At 43.8% G+C, this 19,222-nt stretch overlaps 2 protein-coding genes across 5 annotated transcripts; one reads left to right on the top strand and one right to left on the bottom strand.

The window, feature by feature from the left end:
* Nucleotides 1-1,415: 1,415 nt before the first annotated feature.
* On the top strand, nucleotides 1,416-13,356 carry LOC127473904 (F-box/LRR-repeat protein 21-like). Of its 4 annotated transcripts, none has more exons than XM_051794148.1 (7): nucleotides 1,416-1,556; nucleotides 4,815-4,910; nucleotides 6,315-6,454; nucleotides 8,857-9,306; nucleotides 10,000-10,122; nucleotides 10,451-10,622; nucleotides 11,488-13,356. In XM_051794148.1, exons 4-7 carry the CDS (start codon nucleotides 8,935-8,937, stop codon nucleotides 12,129-12,131), a joined length of 1,311 nt encoding a protein of 436 aa, XP_051650108.1. In that variant the 5' UTR covers nucleotides 1,416-1,556; nucleotides 4,815-4,910; nucleotides 6,315-6,454; nucleotides 8,857-8,934; the 3' UTR covers nucleotides 12,132-13,356. The 4 variants fall into 4 exon arrangements, with proteins under 4 accessions (XP_051650108.1, XP_051650109.1, XP_051650107.1 ...); XM_051794149.1 differs by lacking the exon at nucleotides 1,416-1,556 and adding an exon at nucleotides 1,607-1,964; XM_051794147.1 differs by lacking the exon at nucleotides 1,416-1,556 and having other exon boundaries at nucleotides 1,996-4,910.
* A 124-nt stretch (nucleotides 13,357-13,480) lies between these two features.
* LECT2 (leukocyte cell derived chemotaxin 2) lies at nucleotides 13,481-18,104 on the bottom strand. The gene is made up of 7 exons (XM_051794204.1): nucleotides 18,003-18,104; nucleotides 17,307-17,439; nucleotides 16,114-16,265; nucleotides 15,420-15,590; nucleotides 14,988-15,102; nucleotides 14,380-14,531; nucleotides 13,481-13,978 (listed from the first exon to the last, which is right to left on the bottom strand). Exons 1-7 carry the CDS (start codon nucleotides 18,046-18,048, stop codon nucleotides 13,788-13,790), a joined length of 960 nt encoding a protein of 319 aa, XP_051650164.1. The 5' UTR covers nucleotides 18,049-18,104; the 3' UTR covers nucleotides 13,481-13,787.
* Nucleotides 18,105-19,222: the final 1,118 nt, after the last annotated feature.

The following is a 19,222-nucleotide window of genomic DNA, read 5'->3' as shown; positions in this document are numbered from 1 at the left end:
TGGAGACCCTTCCAGTGCATAAATGGGATTTATAAAAAGGAGGGAGAGGGACTTTTTATATGGGTTGATAGTGACAGGACAATGGTTTCAAACTAAAAGAGGGTAGGTTTAGATTAGATAGTAAGAAGAGATTCTTTACTCAGAGGGTGTTGAGGCCCTGGCACAGGTTGCCCAGAGAAGCTGTGGCTGCCCCATCCCTGAAAGTGTCCAAGGCCAGGTTGGACGTGGCCCTGAGCAATTTGGTCTAGTGAGTGGCATCCCTGCCCATGGCAGAGGGGTTGGAACTGGATGGTCTTTAAGGTCCCTTCCAACCTAAACCAGTCTATGATTCTATGCCTAGCTCCCGTGGGAGGAGCAGGGGATGGCTGTGCCTGAAGGGAATGGCCTGGAAGAGGCTCATGGGCTGTTTCCAAAGGCCAGGGCTGCCCCAGCTCAAGGATGACAAGGGCTTACAGGCACTTCCTGACAGGAAATGATGGAAAATACACGAGGCAGGAAATGAGCAGGAGATGAATGGAAGCCAGCAATGTGTCCAGGTGGCCAAGAAGGCAAGTGGCACCTTTGGCTTGTATCAGCAATAGTGTGGCCAGCAGGACTTGGGGCAGGGATTGTCCCTCTGTACTTGGCACTGGTGAAGACACACCTCAAATACTGTATCCAGTTCTGGGTCCCTCAATTCGGGAAGAACATTGAGGTGCTGGAGCATATCCAGAGAAAGGCAGTGGAGCTGGGGAAGTGTCTGGAGCACAGGTTTGATGAGGAGCAGCTGAGGGAGCTGGAGGGGCTCAGCCTGGAGAAAATGAGGCTCGGGGGGACCTTCCGACTCTGCAACTCCCTGACAGGAGGGGGGAGCCAGGGGGGGATCAGCCTCTTTTCCCAGGCAACCAGTGACAAGAGGAGAGGACAGAGTGTTAAGCTACAGGAGGGGAGATTTAGGTTGGACATTAGGAAGAATTTCTTCACAGAGGAAGATGACCAGACATTGGAATGGAGCATTAGACCTTGGAACTCCACGCAGGCAGGTGGTGGAGTCCCTGTTTCTGGAGGTGTTTAAACAGTGGACGTGGCACTCGGTGCCATGGTCTAGTTGGCAAGGGTGATGGTCAGTCAGAGGTTGGACTCGACCAACCTATCAGAGGTCTTTCCCACCCTAATCGATCCGGTGACTCCGAGGCCTTCTGGGGGGGTGAGGGGAGGAACAGCATCCCCTACTGCTCGGGGGGGGCACAGATCCGGTAGGGAGCAGGGGCAGGACTCGTCCCTGAGTGCCGGGGGGTCACCGCCGGCCCCGCACCCCTCACACGCCCACCCCGCCCCATTTTCTCCGCGGGCCGAGTCCGGCCCGGCGCGAAATGGCGCCTCTGTCACGTGCCGCCGCCTCGGGGCCCTCCCGGCGCCTGCGCTCGCCCGGCGGGGCCGCGGCTCCTCCCTCGGGCCGCGGCGAGTGCGGGGCGGCAGCGGCGGCGGCGGAGCCTCAGCGCGGTCCTGCCCCTGCTCTGCCCCTGCTCTGCGCTGGGCACGGCCTGACTCTGCGAGGGAGCCGCGCCGAGGCGGCGGTGAGCGGGGGGACCCCGGGGGGAGTGGGGGGAGCGGCCGCGGGGGCGGCCTGGGCTGCGGGACCGGCGGGCAGACAGGCGGACACTCCGAGGGACAGACAGACGGACACGCACAGGGACAGCCAGCCAGCCGCCCTCCGCGCCCGGAGCCTCCAGTCCCCCCCGCCCCGAGCTCCAAACCTCGGGAGGGGCTCGGCGCGTTGGGCCCCCCCCTCACTCCGGAGCTGGGGGAGCACCCGGGAGTGATTTTATAGTGTCAGGAGCTCTTAAACGGCTCGTTAAAGTCGGGTAGGAACGTTTCTTGAGAAGCTGGGAGAGTAACGATTTTTTAAGAAATTATTTATTTATTTATATTCCCGGTGTGTGGGAGAACCCTCGAGAGAGCTTTTCCGTGCGCAGCAGCTTCAGGTGCGGCCCCGGGTAGGACCGAGGGGTCCCGGGTGTCGGGCACGGTCTAAAGGCTGTTTCCTTCTAAAAATAGTGCGTTGGTAGAGCACCAGTATCTAAATTTCATCGCTGAAAGCGCAGTGCGTTTGTGTAAAGTTAAAACTAGCGCAGCCGAGCGTGGTTTATTTTTAGGTCTCTTGAGGATGTGTCATAAACATGCTAAAAATGCGATAAATCCCTCGAGAGGGAGGCTCAGAGGCGCAGTTTTGGGAAAAACGAGGACTGGTTAAAATAAAATAATAATCCACTTCGGAAGCAAAAATGCCACCCATTAGAAGTCTGCTGTGTCCTAGATGAAGAAAAAGCTTAATCTTGGAGCTCATCGTTCTGCAGGAGGAGATCTTCTGAGACTTAAGCTTAAAATGTGTTTTTTACCTAATTTTTGAGACGTGCTCAGCGATTGGATTTGAGGTGGTAGCAGCTTTCCGGGGCTGCCTGCCTTGTGTGCAGTGTGTCTGCTGCTCCTGTTCCCCAGACAGACAGAATTCCGAATTCCTGAACGTGGCCTCAGTGCTCTCCCTGGACTGGGATTTCTTAAAGACACTGCGACTAATGGGACCGGTATTTCAGCTGTTAAAGGCACGTCCCTAAACGTTCATTTCCAAGTGTTAGAAAGTTAAAGCTTAATTACCAAGATGCCTGCTTTATCCCAAAGGATTTCCAAGCTTGGTTGTTTGAAAGGGCTTTTATATCTCAGGAATTGCGTTTGGTTTTGGCTGTGTTACTTCAGTGGTTTTGTTGTTTTTTTGTTTTTTTTTTGTTTTTTTTTTATTATCTCGAAACCTGGTTTTGTGGTGTTTTATTAATTCCTGCTGACTCCTGCTGTTGAGAAGTGAAAGGGAAATCTAGAAGTCAGAGAAAACAGTTATTTCTTTGGGGCTTGAATCTCTCATATGTTGGGTTATAGTAGTAAAACCTCTTTGTTTTTTTTTTTTTGAACTGATACTGTAACGTGGGAAGCAGTGAACAGCTGCTTGCTTAACAGAGCCACTGCTGACCAATTCTCACATCCCCCACCGACCCTCCCCCTGCCATGGGAGAGGTTTTTAATGGCTTAATTTTAGCAGAAGTTTATGGTTCTATTACCGGGATAAATTGCAGAGTTATTTAACCTGATTTTTCTCTGAATCCCTGTTGCTGTTTGTGGATTTGAGGTAGTTTGAGTAGGACATTGTGCAGCTGTGCAAAGTACCTGATCACAGGACGTTCAGGTCAAAGAGCTTGTAGAGGAAAAGAGCTGGATGGGTAAAATTTTTGATACTTTGCTTTACACTAATGAGGATATGGACAGATTTGATGAACCTCATCAGTCATTGAAGTGTTTCATTTCAATGACTGTGTTGCTGCTGTTTATCTTCGATAACTACCTTAGATAATAATTCACTGTCATTTGCATAACAAGCTTGTATTTGATTGCATCTCTGATAACTAGGGCTTTTTTATTATAAAAATTACTGCTTACCTAAATTAACATGATTTAAGGTGCTTTGGATGGTTCTTGTGGCCTAGGACACTCAGATGTACATTAGGTATACACCTGATTTTATATATATATATATTGTTTTTGCTAACAAGAATTTTTTCGGTACCTTTTTTTCTAATGTAGTATCTAAAATTTGCTACCTTTTATCTGCAATGTAAAAGTACGAACTTCCTTCTGTACTGAGGGGTCTTTAGGACAGGTCTCTGCAAGAGAAGCTCCCTTCCTCTTGGGGATAGTCTGTGGTTATTCAGCTGTTACAGGTAACCAGTCCAACATTTGTGACATTCAGAAGCCTGCTGAGCATTGTAGGCAGTCTTTTTTGACTATCTATATTTGATACATTTATTACTATAAATAACTATTACTGTCCTTTTCCTAATTTTCAGGTGTGACTTTACTATTAATAATTACTTTTGCTTGCAGCCACACTAGGAAGTGTTGGGAAGAATACTGAGTTTAGGACAGGTGGAAGGGTTCCCCCACTCCTGTGATAGGCATGTAAAGTTCATCCCAACAAAGATTTCAGTTATTTGATATGTTTTTATAAAAGAAAATAGCGATACGTTTGAGGGTAAAGCTTGGAGTGATTGCTTATGCTGGAAGACAGCGAGACACAAACTTATTTGCAATGTAGTATTAAAATAGTGCAGAGGGACGTGGGGGATTTTAACGTGAAGCCCTTGCTGCGGTGCCTTGTGATCCTCCTTCCCAGGTGGTTCAGGCTGTTCTGGGAGCTCGTAAACAGGGAGGAGGCTGCGGTGGGTGGGTGGTTGTTGCAGCTCCTGCCATGTGACTGCAGCCGGAGCCGGGGCAGGTGCTGAGCCAAGGCTGCGGCACGTTTGGTGGCAGCAGCCTGTGTGCCATGTGTGCTCATCATCTCTCACAGTTCCCCTGGCCAAGGAGGAAAAACATTTATTGGTTTGTTGTTGTGTTTTTTTTTTTTATCTATGTTTTTTATTACTGCTAGATTACATTAGTAGTTACAGTGTCGTTTTCCAAACTTCACCACTAGTGGTGATGGTAAGGCAAATACTGAATAATTTACTGTTTGCCTTGTGCTGTTGACCAGTACAATGTAAATGCAGTTGCAACACTTGTTTCCTATCAGTTTTGTGTTTAATCTGATCTCACAGTTCTCTCAGTGCCAGTATTTGCAGTGTGGGATGAGCTGCCTTGTGTTAAGATGGTGCCCTCAAGCTCCTTTACTAAAGCAAGAAAATGTATAAATTGATGCCAACGTACTTTCCTATAATTTTTGCACTGTGTGTAGTATGAGGATTATTTTTTTCAAAACTAATAAAGGTTTTTGTGGCATTTTACCTGGACAGGAGGGGAAAGCAGACAGATGCATGTGAGTGCCCCATGGCTGCAGCTGCCTCAGTTCATTCACTTACTGCCAAGTGTAACTTGGAAGCATTCTTTAGGTAAGGAAGTTGCTTCAAAATACGTATTTTATAAACTTAATACACTTCTGTGTTGGATCTTTAAATTGCATCTCAGTGTTTTGTACTTTCAATCATAAGATTATTTATGTATTCTGTTTATATGTGTCCTGAACCTACCTTCTATTTGTTAGACACTGACAGCACTTGTGAAAATGAGTTCTGTGTCCTGCACAGACTCTGCTCCCTTCCCAGGAGAGAGAACACGTGGCACCTGTAGACTGTGCAGTGCAAGGCCACCATAAGTGACAGATTTCTTCAGGTGCCACCCACGAACAGAGTTGCTAATGAATACCAACTTTCTCATGCTAGACAAGCATGACTGTTCAGCTCTTAAATTCCCTGGTGTGTGAGCTGAGCAGCAGCATTCCTTGCACAGGTTGCAGGGCTTGAGTTGGATTTTGCAGAGGAGGTGGGAGCTGCTTCTCCCCTGTTCATAAATAACACATGTACTCCAGCAGTGTTACACTTTACAGCTATAAAGCTGATATTAACTGAGTAGTTTTCCATAAGGTGATGATATGATCTGGGAGAATCTTAAAGCCTCGTGTCCCATCTTTTAAAGAAAAATAAAGAAGTTCAGCATTGGAAGGTTTCTAAAGATGTTATTACTGGTTGAACACAATACTTGGTAAACATCTTGCATTTCTAAATCTACTTTTAAAATCTGTCATGATTTAGTGAGGTGTGTGTTGCTGTTCCTGTAGCTTTCCCTTAAAACATCTTCAAATAATGTAAAATGGGGAACTGAATGTGGAGGTTTTGGGTGTATTTTCTTATAGCAGACCAAGATGCTCTTTCATAGTAAGATACAGGGTAGTTTTTCCATATTAGTACATGGGAGGATATTCATATATATGAATCTTTTTTCCAGAAACAGTTTAACTGACCAAAGTAGTTTTTTCACTTTTAAGATTATCATGATGCAGTAAACATACTTTTGGAGTAAGACTGAGTAAAGTTGAAAGCCAAGAGTCTTTACATTTCAAAGTATTAGAAATCATATCTTTAACTCTTCTGATTCATGTGGTTTTGGTATACAGCAAGCTGAAAAAATAAACACTTCTTACCCAGGTTTGTAATTTCTTTAGGTAATATTCAAGAATCCAGAGGTGTATCTGTGTTGCATAAGAGTGCTCATGTGACTAAAATTGTAGTTCAGAACTAGATTTTTGCCAATAATGACACCTTCCCATTAGTTAAATGATATTTTTCAGACAGTGTTTGGTAAAACTAATCTACTTGGCACATATTGTTGTTCTGCTTCCACATCTGCCCTGCAGAGCAGTGTGTCCTACTCATCTCTGTTCCAGAATTGATTTTAGTCCTTCCTGGGGGTTTCCCAGACACTGCAGAACAGTTTTAATTTGGTTGATGGCTTCACAGGTCGGTTCATCTTCTGGAACCCGTCCCTGCCTTCTGGTTAAGGACTCCATGCACACACACAGGATGACTCAACAGTGGGATGGATGTTCAGATACCAGAAAGGTGCTGGTAACTTGACAGGAACCTCCACATTCTTTGGGGTATGTGTGCCTGTAAACCTCTCAGTGAATAGTGCCTGGATTGTATCACATGGAACTATAATTTAGTGAACTTCAGTTGTGTTTTCAAATATATACTGCTTATAGTTTCAGTATTCAGAAGGAAATAAGCATTCATATTTCACAGTAAATACTGGGGCTTCATGTTTGGTAAAAAACTTTGATACATGACCAACGGAACCTTTTTCTGGCTTTGCATCCCACAGCAAGTAAAATGAACTCATTTTGGTAGATTTAAAGGACTGCAGTATAAAATATAAAAAATTCTGGACATAACCAGTTGCTAAAGGATGTAGCAACAAGAACAAGTTCTGGCCATGTTCCATCAGGTCTTCATCCATCTGGAGTGGATGTGCTGCTTGTGGGCTGTAGCCTGACCTGTGGTTTAGGGGAATTCCCTTTCTGGTTGTTCTCAGATGCCAGAACTTCTTTGTGGGAGCCAAATCAGCACCCAAGTTATTTTTGAATAAGATAGCAAAAATTTCCATTTTTATCAGAAACTTATCTTTAACCAAGATGTCGCAGATCTGCACGAGAACAGCAGTAGCAAAGAGAAGCTTCTCAGCCAACAGAATTTGTTAAATTTCATTTTTTAATCTGGACTTCAGATATAGCAAACAGCTAAATTTATAGTTCCTCTGGAGGAGGGAGGAGGAAAAACAAACAACAGGTATTTGACTCAAAAGGTGTTTAACCTTTGCTAAATTTAGCAAGGCTATGAGCAACTGCAAGAGTTGTGCAATGGTTAATTACTACATCCACACTTAATGCTTTGGAATGCCCATTCATTGTGTGACTTAAAGCACTCAAAAGTCATAAAAGATGGTTGTGTGGATGATAATTTGTTGGTCTAGTAGCAAAATGTTTATTCATGCTGAGATTGCATCTTCATTCCATTAGTAACACTGTTAATGTAAACCACGTGTCTATTCAGGGAAGAAAACCTGTTGTTTAATATAATTTAAAGAGTATTGGTAGCTTAGCTTCATATATTGCTGATTCCAGTCATTAATGCAACTCTGAGTAGACTGAGTGAAGATTTATAACAACTGCTGAAATAAATTTCTTGGTGGTTGAGATAATTTGTCAGGAGGTTAAACAGTAGTAAAGCTGGTCATGTGAACAGCTCTTAATTAATTGGGTAGGTTGTTCTTTCCCACTTCCCTAAGAATGCACATGCTTTCTTTTCATGCAGGTGTGGGTTGGGTGTCAGACGCCTCATCAGCCAGACAGGTCAGGTTTTATAAGTTGGGGAAAAGGCCAGGGAAGTTTTTGATAGGATAGTATGTATTTTGGCAGCTGTTTCTGCAATACTGGGGACTGGGAGGGGGTGGATTTTTTTTTTTCCCCCATAATGAGGATACTATGGAAAATTTTCAGACCAGAAAAAGCATTCTGTGAGAGTTGCCATGGAAGTTTGTTCAGTAAAAAAACTAGATAACGTGCTCTGTTTGCTGAAAAACGCATTGGAAAATCCTTCAGACTGGTTGGGAAGAGAGAAGGTCTGGCTGAACATCTGATTAGTGGGACATTTGAGAAGGGGCCTCAACCTGCTGTGAAATGAAGTGGCATTTGAAACAAAGATTGTTGCTGAGAATTGAGTGAATCACAGAATTCAGTCCAGAATGTCTTGGGTAGGTTGTGCTGCTTCAGCCTGGGAAAGCAGAGCTTTTCCTTAGGCTGCTCTTTCCTGAGCTCTGGCTCGTGTGGCAGTTGGCCCTCAGTGAAGCAGATCCATGCAGTTTGCTGAATTCCAAGGTCACTGTCCTTTCTCCTGCTGAAAACCAGCACGTGAACTTCACTTACTTTGCCCTGCTTTGATAAGTGACCTCTGAAGTTTTTTGTTGTTAGTTGTACAAACATTTTCCCCCTGCCTGACATGATTTAACAGAAAAAAAAAAAGGCAAAGGGAAGGTGGGCAAAACTTTTCAATCTGACTCTGACATGCCTGTCCCAGGTTTATCTGTTTAAATAGAGTTTATGAATTAGGTTCTGTAGTTGATAAACTTTTTAGGAATCATTAGTAGATTCCGTAGTTTGGCTGCTGAGTTTAAATTTAAACTGAAACAGCTTTTTACTGCTAAATTAAATTGCTGTTATACTTCTTTTCTACAAAGTACTTTATGTACTGTGAAGTACTAACACATGAAACTACACCTGGTAAATTAACAAACCCAAGTTCTCCAGATTCAAATCAGGTTGTACAAAATAAAAGGTACTGAGAGAGAAGGTCCTTGCCAACATCTGTGCACTGGAATATGGACATATGGACATGCTTCTTTTCAGAGTAACATGCTATATTTAAACTTTATTACCTTGTTATCTCTTCCTGTGTTTCCACTGCCCTGTCTCCCTTCCTCCCCTAATATCCTGTATTTTTCTAGAGCCCTGCTGTGCGTGAGCCCTTCCAGGAAACTGCCGTTTGAACACATCGGATTGTTACAGCCCCTGAAACTTCCACGATGAAGAGAGCTGGGCAGAGAGTTGTGGTTGGAACTGAAGCTCCTCACACATCACAGACAAGCAAAAAACAGAAAACTAGTTCATATGGCTCAGTGTTTGGTGAATCTGCCCTATGCACCTCGATGGACTGGGGCAGCCTCCCCCACCACGTGATCCTGCGTGTTTTCCAGTTCCTCACTCTGGTGGATCGAGCCAGGGCGTCTTCTGTTTGCCGAAGGTGGAATGAGGTTTTTCACATCCCAGATCTCTGGAGGAGATTTGAATTTGAACTCAGCCAGCCAGCCACTTCTTACTTAAAGTCTACCCACCCAGACCTCATTCAGCAGATTATCAAGAGGCACGCTGATCACCTGCAGTACGTCAGCTTCAAGGTAAGCCTGGAGCTGCGTCTGCTCTGTCACCTTACTGTGTGCAGGGCATGCAGCTGCTCTGTGCCAGCTGCATTAAGGGTTGGACCTGGGAAGTCTTGCTCTTGCAGCAATTTATTTCCACATGCACAGGCAGCTTCCTTCAACTTTCTACACTCTGATCTCTACAAAGTAAAGAAAGAGCTGTTGTCATGCAAGGCAGAGGAGAGAAGGTGAGATGAAACAGAGACTTGTCCAAAGTCACTCTTCAGGCTAAGGAATTGAGAACCAGTTCATTATTTAAGATGCAAAGATGTTGTCCATGCAGATAAAATGGATTAAATCTAGACTTTGCCAAGTCTTTTTTGGGCTCCAAGAGTTGGCATTTAAAAAAAATACGTATCACTGCCTGTTGTAGCACCAGTACTGTTACAGGACTGTAATAACATGAGGTTATTTGAAGAGAAGGCTCAGATTTAAGGTCTCTGTTCATACTAGAAATGCCCAGCAGTCATACTCAGGAAAATTTTCCTGAACTTTCCTGGACTTGTTCTTATCTTGAAATTTCTGATTAATGCTGCACTTTGTCCCTGTGGTAATTGCAGGCTGGAGCAGCACAGCTGACCAGGTGTGGAACTTGCAGTCTTGGGTATCCATGGTGCTGTTTTTTCAGTAATACTGAAGAATGACTTCATTATTTTAAAATTGCTTTTACAGGTTGATAGTAGTACTGAGTCAGCAGAAGCAGCTTGTGACATCCTTTCTCAGCTGGTGAATTGTTCAATCAAGACACTGGGTTTAATCTCTACAGCAAAGCCAAGCTTCATGAATGTCTCTAAGGTAATGTTCTACAAACTGTAACGAGGTACTTTGGGCTCATCACTGTGTCCACTTATCCTTGTTTTATTACAGGGAAACAATAAATCAGAGTGGATGAGTTAATTACTGAGTGTAAAGTTGACTTCTGTCATGTGCAGCAGCGTGTTTTTAAACAAAGATCCCCTATGTTCATGTTCAAATAAGCCTTTCTTTGTTGCACAAGAAAGGGAATGACTAAGAAGTGATTATTTTTCTACTTTCTGTGTGTGCAGAATGTGAGGTTGGGAAGCTGAAGTTCTGCCCATCTTTTCATAAGACTTTTTTTCCTTCCTTCCATTTCTCCAAACAGGCTCATTTTGCTTCAGCACTGACAGTAGTTTTTGTAAACTCCAAGTCATTATCATCAATCAAGATAGATGACACACCAGTTGATGATCCTTCCCTGAAGGTTCTTGTTGCTAACAACAGTGACACTCTAAAACTGCTAAAAATGAGCAGCTGTCCTCACGTTTCACCTGCTGGTGAGTAGTGAATATATGTGACAAACGGAGTTGTAAAGTATCAAAACAGTAATGGGAACACACACACAAAATCCCTGATCCATGAATCAACTACTGCTTGGTGGGATAAAGGAGATTAAAGCAGTGTCAGTAATGGCTTTGCAAGGTGCTCTGAGTGTGTACAAATTGCACAAACTAGTGGTGAAGACTGGGAGTGTTTTCAGTTTCTGTAGGACCCTCGTGTGTCTGGATCTGGATCTGAACTCACTGGTTGGTGAAGGGCTCACTGCCTTTGGAATACTCCCTTGCTAGAAAGTTCAGAGGGCTTTTGAGTCCCACTTTCCTTTCTCCTGAAGCCTTAATGCTAGGGGAAGGGAATCTGGGACTGGTCTATCTCCTGTATTCTTTTCTGGAGTCCACAAAAGGTGATTTAATCTGTGTACTTTGTATTCCAGCAGATGAAGAGCAGTTATGTTGTTTATGTCTTAATTCTCAAAAGGTTCTGTTTTAACTGTTAAACAAGGTTGCTGGTGGTGATTTAAACAGTGTAGATGTAAGCTGAAGGAAGAAGGGAATAGTGTCTACTTCAGCTGCATCTGACCTAATTTCAGTTGCTACTTCAAAGCTGCATAGGGAAGGGCAAAGAGGAAGATAAGCAGATCCAATATGAGTATGACTAGTTAGACTTGGGTCTTTTACTCATAAATGTTGATGGCCAGAACTCTGTAAAATGCTGTGGATATCTAGAACTTCAGTATTTCTGGGCTTTTGGATATAAGCATGAAAACTCAAGCCAATAGAATTAGTACTTGCTTGAACTTTACAGTGAACAACTGTGCTTATATTTGCTTTTCATTTTACAGAGTTAATTTTTCTCGTTCCTCAGGCATTCTTTGTGTCGCTGATCAGTGCCACGGACTTAAGGAGCTGGCTTTGAACTACTACATCTTAAGTGATGAGCTTCTGCTGGCTCTGTCGAGCGAGAAGCACGTCGACCTCGAGCACCTTCGCATCGACGTCGTGAGCGAGAACCCCGGGCAGGTGGAATTCCACACCATCAAAAAGCAAAGCTGGGACGCTCTGGTCAAGCACTCCCCCAAAGTGAACATCGTGATGTACTTCTTCCTCTACGAGGACGAGTTTGACGTGTTCTTCCGGGAGGAGACGCCGGTCACACACCTGTACTTCGGGCGCGCCGTCAGCAAAGCGCTGCTGGGCCGCATCGGCATCAACTGCCCGCGGCTCATCGAGCTGGTCGTGTGCGCCAACGGGCTGCAGCCCCTGGATGCTGAGCTCATCCAGATCGCCCAGCGCTGCAAGAACCTCACGGCCATGGGCCTGGGGGAGTGCGAGGTGACCTGCAGGGGCTTCGTGGAGTTTGTGAAGGTGTGTGGGGGCAGGCTCACCCAGCTGTCCATCATGGAGGAGGTGCTGATCCCAGACAGCGATTACAGCTTGGACCGGCTGCATTTGGAGGTCTCCAAGCACCTCGGCAGGATGTGGTTTCCTGATATGATGCCAACGTGGTAAATTCTCTCTCCGTTTGTGGATAAAGGGGTGAAATCAGGGTGTTGCTTTCTATGCAAATAAGGAATTTCAAAAGGAAATGTGAAAACTTACTTCCAGATTTGAGTTTTTCTACCTTGAGAACCTCTGGTAGACTAACAGCAAAACACTCTAGAATATTAATTGTATATTGAAATAGAAGATAGATTAAAGTGTACTTAACAGTTCTGTGGTTTACAGGTGCTTCAAACTTCAGTGAACTTGGGCTTCTCTGAACTTCAGTTTAAATGTTCTGTTCACTTTAAAGTAGTTTTTTTCATGTCTTTGTTTAATCTTTCTGATATAGTCAGAAGAGGAATAGGGTAACTTTTTTCCTTTAGGAAATCAATCTTTATGGAAAGCTGTATACAACTTGGAGTACAGTATTATTTGTCATGATGTTTTATATAGCTTTTTTTATAAATATTCATGTTTTAATTGTAAAAGCTTGTACATTAAAATACACTAGCCCAGGTTAATCAGATGTAATCTAGTTTAAACTCATGGTATTATATTAAAATTTTAATAAGCTGAAACTGTAAAGTTTTTTTGTAAGCATTAAATTGCACTTTAAATAATTCTGTCACAGTAGTGAAGCTGTTGAGACTGCATTGTACAGTATGTTGGTTTTGTCCTATGCATTAAAAGGGAGAGAAAGAGACTTTGTTAAAATTAATGAATGTAAAAGTTTGTAGCTGGATTGACTGCTTGAGTGAGTAATAAGGCACTTTGGAAACTGTTGGGATATAAGGAATAGCTTTGGATTTGGTCTTTCAGACTGTCTGAAATGCTGTTCCATGTTTTCATAATTGAGAGATAAGAAGGATTTCATAAATGTGGCTGGTGAGAAGGAAGGAACAAATGGAATAGAGTTGTCTTTGATCCCTCTCTGTGTGGAATCCAGGATTTAGAGCACTTAAATTACTTGTCACTGACAGGCCAGGATGGCCTGTAGTGATCTTGGCTGTGCTGTAAGCCCTGATTTCTAGAGAAAGGATTGCTGGAGGTGATCCTGAAATATTTAATTCAGGACTGTTTAATACTTGTTGCTACTAATTGTTTTTTAAGAAAGAAGATTTTAATATATTTATTTTCTTAAAAGGGGAGAGGCATGGTGAGTTGATGTAAATTAGAGTCTGTATTTTTGTGTTGACATTTTGCTCACTGTAAACTAAAACTCATTGTATATAAATTTTGCTGTAATCACTTTCATGCTGTACCTGGTCTGTCTTCCTGTTGATAATGAGAATTCTACATTAATTAGCTGGTGGTGTTTGTCACTGTCATGGTTTAACCCTGGCTGGCAGCTCAGCCCCACACACCCAGTGGGGTGGGGGAGAGACTGGAAAGGGTAAAAGTGAGAACTTGTGGGTGGATATGAAGACATGAGGGGGTAGCTAGTTTGCATTTTAGCTGATTTTTCAGGCTCTTTTTAGAAAGCTTATAACTAATCATTGCTAATTCCCCAATTCCCTCCAACAAAAACTCAAATCTTTTTCCCTTGTGTGAGCCTCCACTAGAGACACTGCTTGTGTAACTCACAAAGAAATGAATCAGTAATAGCATAGACTTTTTCATGAGGAGAAAAAACAACTGTTGGATGCTGAGATGAATTTATTTAGAATTTGCTGCATTTCCATTTCACTCTCTTCGCCCTTTCCCCCTTTCGAGATTGCTTGTAGGATCCGAGTGATCGCAGTTCTCAATGTGGATGTGAGAGGTGATGCCAGGAAATACTCTTTGCATTGGCAGCATTTTCCCAAGGACTTGTCCCTTGGAAATTGCACCGTTGTATCTTATGGGATGGATACAGAGTAGTTTTACACAGAACCCTGGTGAAAGCAAGGAGGGAAAATGTCTGGTGAGTGATGAAGCGTTTGTTTTTCTGTACTAACTCTGTTTCAGAAATATTAACAATTTCCGTCTTATCCTTTCCACTGAGACAGCAATAGTGAAAATACCAAAATAGCAAAGGCATTATGGTCATAAAAAATAAGTAGTGGTTGAAGTCACTGACTTGGTGGAAGAGGGAAGATGGAAGGCAGGGAAAAGGTGGGAATTGCTGCTTTAGTAAAGGGTAGGGCTCAAAGACACTCTAGCGTTGTAGCAGGAGCAAAAAGTTCTGCGAGTAGGTGGATAGAAGAAGACATTTACCTTGCTGAAGTGCTTGGTAGCTGCAAGGTCACACATCCTGTGTGACCTCAGAGACATTAAATGAAGAGTGGCCGTTTACCTGAGCCTTGGATTTGGACTCCGTCATCGATGGCGTTTCCGTTGTGGAAGAATTTGACAGGCCCGGAGAGCTGCCCGGAGAAGGGAGCGTACACGGTGGCCCCGTCAGCACAGATCACATCCACTGCCCTGTGCTTCCCTTTGCCACTGCGCCTGGAAACAGGGATGGGATTAGAGACATCTCTTGTTAGAGAGGGAGAGCAGGCAGCACGGGGTGATCCCTGGAAATGGGTTGTTAGGATGGAAATAGTGTCAGACAGGCTGAAGGATCCGTAAAGGATTTTTGGTTTAATAGGGTGGGTGACCTGTTAGGGCTGGAGAAGAAGCCTTTCTTCCAAGTCTTAAATAGAACTATAGAGTCACAGAAAGTTTGGTTGTGTGAAGGACATCAAGTCAGGACTGTTCCCAACAGCAGGTCAGGCACAGCTTAGTTGGAGCGATAAAAACCTCCAAGCAGAGAAGTGTTATTAACAATGTGTGCGGCCTAAAAGTTTGCTCATGTCCAACCCAAACCTTCAAAGCTGTGATTCTTAAGTGACTTAAACAGTGTTCAACTCTTATTTCAGTGGAGGAACAACACAACCCCACGTGTTCCCATGGCACGGTTACCTCGGAGCTCCGTAGTATCCGCAGCCGTACTTATCACAGCCCCTTATCTCGTTGGTGGGATTCCCAGCACACACCGTGGCCCAGCCGCTGTCTCGTTGTGGCAGTGGTGGGACATCTTTGAAACACAGAAACACAGCACATCAAAGTTAGCTTTCTGATTGTTTTAAGCCTGGCATGTTTGTGACTGCTGTGTTTTAATGCAGTTGGGTAAGAACATGTTGGAATTACATCCCATGTGTGTGGTCGGATTTCCCTCCACAGGATTTGTCATCTTTACAGGAAATGTAAGTAGAATGTACAACTAAGCTGGATAGTAATATCTCAGACATGAAACATGCTTTAGAGACAAAAATTCAAAGAGAATCACAGGTCCTTGAGTGCAACTCTACTCCTGTTCTGGGCTGCTTTTTTCTTTGTTTGGGGTTTTTTTACCGGGTGTAAGCAGGTGGGTAGGATCGGAGTGGTCGCAGTTCTCGACGTGGATATGAGAAATAATGCCAGGAAACACTTTCTGCATGGGCAGCATTCTCCCAAGCTGTTGCCCCCTGCGGATTTGGCCGTGGTACCGGATGGGGTGAATGCAGACGAGCTTCACGCAGTAACCTGGAGGAGACGGGAGAGGAAGGGAGGTCAGGAAACATCAGCTGCCTCTGCTCCTTGGGAAAGCCAGAAGCATTCCCTGCCAGCCTCTTACTGGAGACTGTAAGGATGAAGCAGTAATGTCATCAAGGTACCAGCAACCGTGAAATCAAAATTACTGGATTTGCTGTGGAAAAGAGGAAAAAAGGGAGCTGGAAAACAGGGACAGGAAAACATCCTCTCAGCAAAGCTGAGGGTGTACTTCCGATGCTTTATTTTTACTGTTTCCTTTTTGTTATTATTATTTGGGGTTGTTGTTTTCCTGCTACATGTTTTCCAACTCCTTTCTTCCCTCCTCTCTGGGAAAAGCATAGGAAAGGACTGCATCCTGCTGATGTGCTGCCTTCCAAAATTTCAGCGTGCTAGAGAGGGTGTGACACTAATCAGCACTGTGCTTGAACTGAAGGAACCTTACTCAAGGAAATGGAGTGATTACTTTGATTACTTGTGTGCAAGCCTCACAGCATACCTGGTGTTCATTACTTGCCTGATCCACTGATTTGGACTCCATCATCAATGGCATTCCCATTATGGAAGAACCGGATGGGTCCGGAGAGCTGCCCGCTGAACGGAGCGTACACGGTGGCTCCATCCCGGCAGATGACATCCACCCCCCCGTGCTTTCCTTTGCCACTGTCCCTGGAAGCACAAATCCATCCTTAGAGTCATCTGTCAGCTATAATGTTGTGTATCAATATCAGATACACGTCTATCAGGGTTAATGCTATGTATCAATATCAGATACACGTCTATCAGGGTTAATGCTATGTATCAATATCAGATACACGTCTATCAGGGTTAATGCTATGTATCAATATCAGATACACGTCTATCAGGGTTAATGCTATGTATCAATATCAGATACACGTCTATCAGGGTTTACCTTGTGTAACCTTATCAGATAACTGAAGCTTGTCTAACAAAATTTTTGTACCTGCAATCAAATTAGAAAACAGCAGCTTTGGTCCATTTTTTTTTTTTTTAAATTGCAAAATGTTCACGTTCCTCTGGTCTTCTTTAAATATCAAATTTAAGCTTATTTTTAATTTTCCCAGGTTCACGGGGTATTTCAGGGTGTTATAGTGAAGTAGCCTTGTTCTACCCCAAAATACATCTGTGCCCATGTGAAATGGAATCTTATGTTTGGCATTTTCTCATTTAGAAGTTTGGAAGTGACATGATGAGGATGAAAACTTCTTACAGAGCCTGGGGAGAGGAGACAGCAGGAAAATGCAGGGAAAGCAGAAGACTTATAAATACTTATAAAAGCATTTTTCAGGGGCATATAACTTGCTGTGTTGTCAGGTCTCTCTTTAATGACAACGGTGCTGACAGACTTTTAGTTTGTATGAATGAAACTACTGGGCTGCTGCTGAATGTTAGTTAAATATCTTGTTAAATAACAAGGATGACACAAATCCTTGAAATACTTTCCTTTCCTTTGGCTGTGTGTCATGTAATGGTCTCCCTGCTTCACCCCTGCATCGGTTGCCAGCAGTGGTACCACTGCACTTCTGAGAGATTGCTGAGGAATATCCCAAAAACGGGTAAGAGGTCCTGCCAACAAGAGTCTTCCCTCATTCTAAGTGTCATCTCTATTTAACTGTACTCTCTCCTGCCTGAAAATTTCCTTTAGGAAAGCAGCAGTGAACCCCAGAGTCCCAGTGCCCACCGTGTTACCTGTCAGCGCCGAAATTCCCGCAGCCGTATCTGTCGCAGCCCCGGATTCGGTTGGTGGGATTCCCGCTGCAGATCGGGGCCCAGTGTCTGTGCTGCTGTTGGGGTGGGTGTCCATCCAGCTGCTTGGCAAAAACTTCACGTGGAAAAGAGAAAAAAAAGCAGGGAAAATTCAACCATCTTCTGCCCAGTGCAACAGAAAGTGTTAAGGTGCAAAATAGGGTGTTTAAAGTGGGAGACCTGAACTCACAGGAGTTTGGAATCTCAGAAGCTGTAGGTAAAAGGACATTATACAACTTGCTGTATAGATTTGATCCACGTTTCCTTGAGGTCTTACTTTAAGGTATATATACTAAAAACAAAGCAAAGCTATAGATAAAGATTTTAAAAAATAGGTTGGGAAATAAATCAAACCCGTGGTGCCTGGTTGACGGTTGGACTCAATGATCTTAGAGGTCTTTTCCAGCCTTAACAATTCTATGATTCTTCATGGCGCCTCTGATCACTTCAATATATGACTCTTAGTGCCCATCTAATTCCATATTTTATAATAGCCATAACTGTGCAAATCACCATAATCCTTCATACAATTGGATTGAAAAAAATTAGCATTATTTGCAGTGGAGTGAGTTTCAGTAATTCATTAGTGTCTGCCTAAACCCAGTCAAGACAAGCTGTAACAGAGCAATCCCAACTCACCAGTGGACACCAAGCTGACCAGAGCCACCAGACTGAGAGCTGGCATTTTGGGGCTGCTTCACCCGTGTTCTTTGATCCAGTCAAAGACATTGCACAGAAGCCACCCGGGGTATTTATGTGGTTTTGAACGAGTCTGTTGTCTTGGCCAATCAGTCTTGAGCAAAGTGTTACATCTCTGGGCTGGTGGTGTTGCCATATTCAGCACTGGGGGTGTCCGCGGGCTCTGCAGGTGTTGGAGCTGGTTGTGAAAGGCAGATAAAACCCTCGGGCTCTTGGCACACAGGAACAGGTGGAAACGTGCAATCCCACAGTGCAGGAAACTCTGGTTGAACCGTTTCTTATAACACCTTTTTTTCCCCTTCCTGAAGTTAAGGGCACACTCAGGCCAAAAATGGTGGGAACTCAGAGGACTGAGTGGGCAAAGCTCCAGGGTGGATGTAACCCAGTTTGTCCTTCACTGCTCTTTCCAGTGCCTCCTCCTGGGTGTTTGTGCCAGCCAGGAGCACATGGAACTGTAGTGTTGGGCACAGCATGAGCATTCACTTAGGCTAAGAAATACAGATGCTTTTGCATGGAAACATGTCTTTTGTTCTTGTGCAGCTGAAATTGTCAATTATGTCACTTAAATCCATGGAGTCTTTTCACTGAAACCCTAGTTTTTGACAGTAGAATTCTTATTTAAACATCTTCAAGTTCTGAAACAACTGTTGCAAACCCAAGTTCCGTGGGCAACACTGACGTGGAGTTCAGAAACTCTAGGTTTTAAGATGTTTCATTTAGTATCTACTTGGTTTCAGCTGCTGTGCTGTAAATCAGGCTCCTTAGTGCCTCTTGTAATTCTTTAATTTGATTTTTCTGCACTAGTTACAGAAAAGCAAAACAAACCTGTTTTGGTTAATATGAAATTTAAATAAGTCATGGCACTTTCACATAAACTATCTGATATTCCAAGGTACAGAAACCTCTGAAAGTCCTGCAGATTTTATTCAGAGGAGAAGCAGATGTGTCTCTGCCCCATTTCTAGTTTGCAGGGAGCATCTGTACATCATGTTTTCTGAAAACCTCCATGGAACAACCAGTTGGAGACAAATTTCTCACTCGTGGTTCCAAGCTTTTTATTTTTTTTCCCCCCAGACAATATTTAATCCTCAAACAATTTTTTAGCCCTCCCTGGAGTTATGAAAAGTGGTTTGGCTGGTTTTGTCCCTGCTGCTTTCTCC

This window comes from Manacus candei, unplaced genomic scaffold, assembly GCF_025592945.1.
Source record: "Manacus candei isolate 608988 ecotype Guabito, Panama unplaced genomic scaffold, ASM2559294v1 h1tg000037l, whole genome shotgun sequence".
Classification (NCBI taxonomy): Eukaryota; Metazoa; Chordata; class Aves; order Passeriformes; family Pipridae; genus Manacus; species Manacus candei.
Note: the sequence above shows the minus strand (reverse complement) of the source record. Positions and strands in the feature narration are given on the sequence as shown.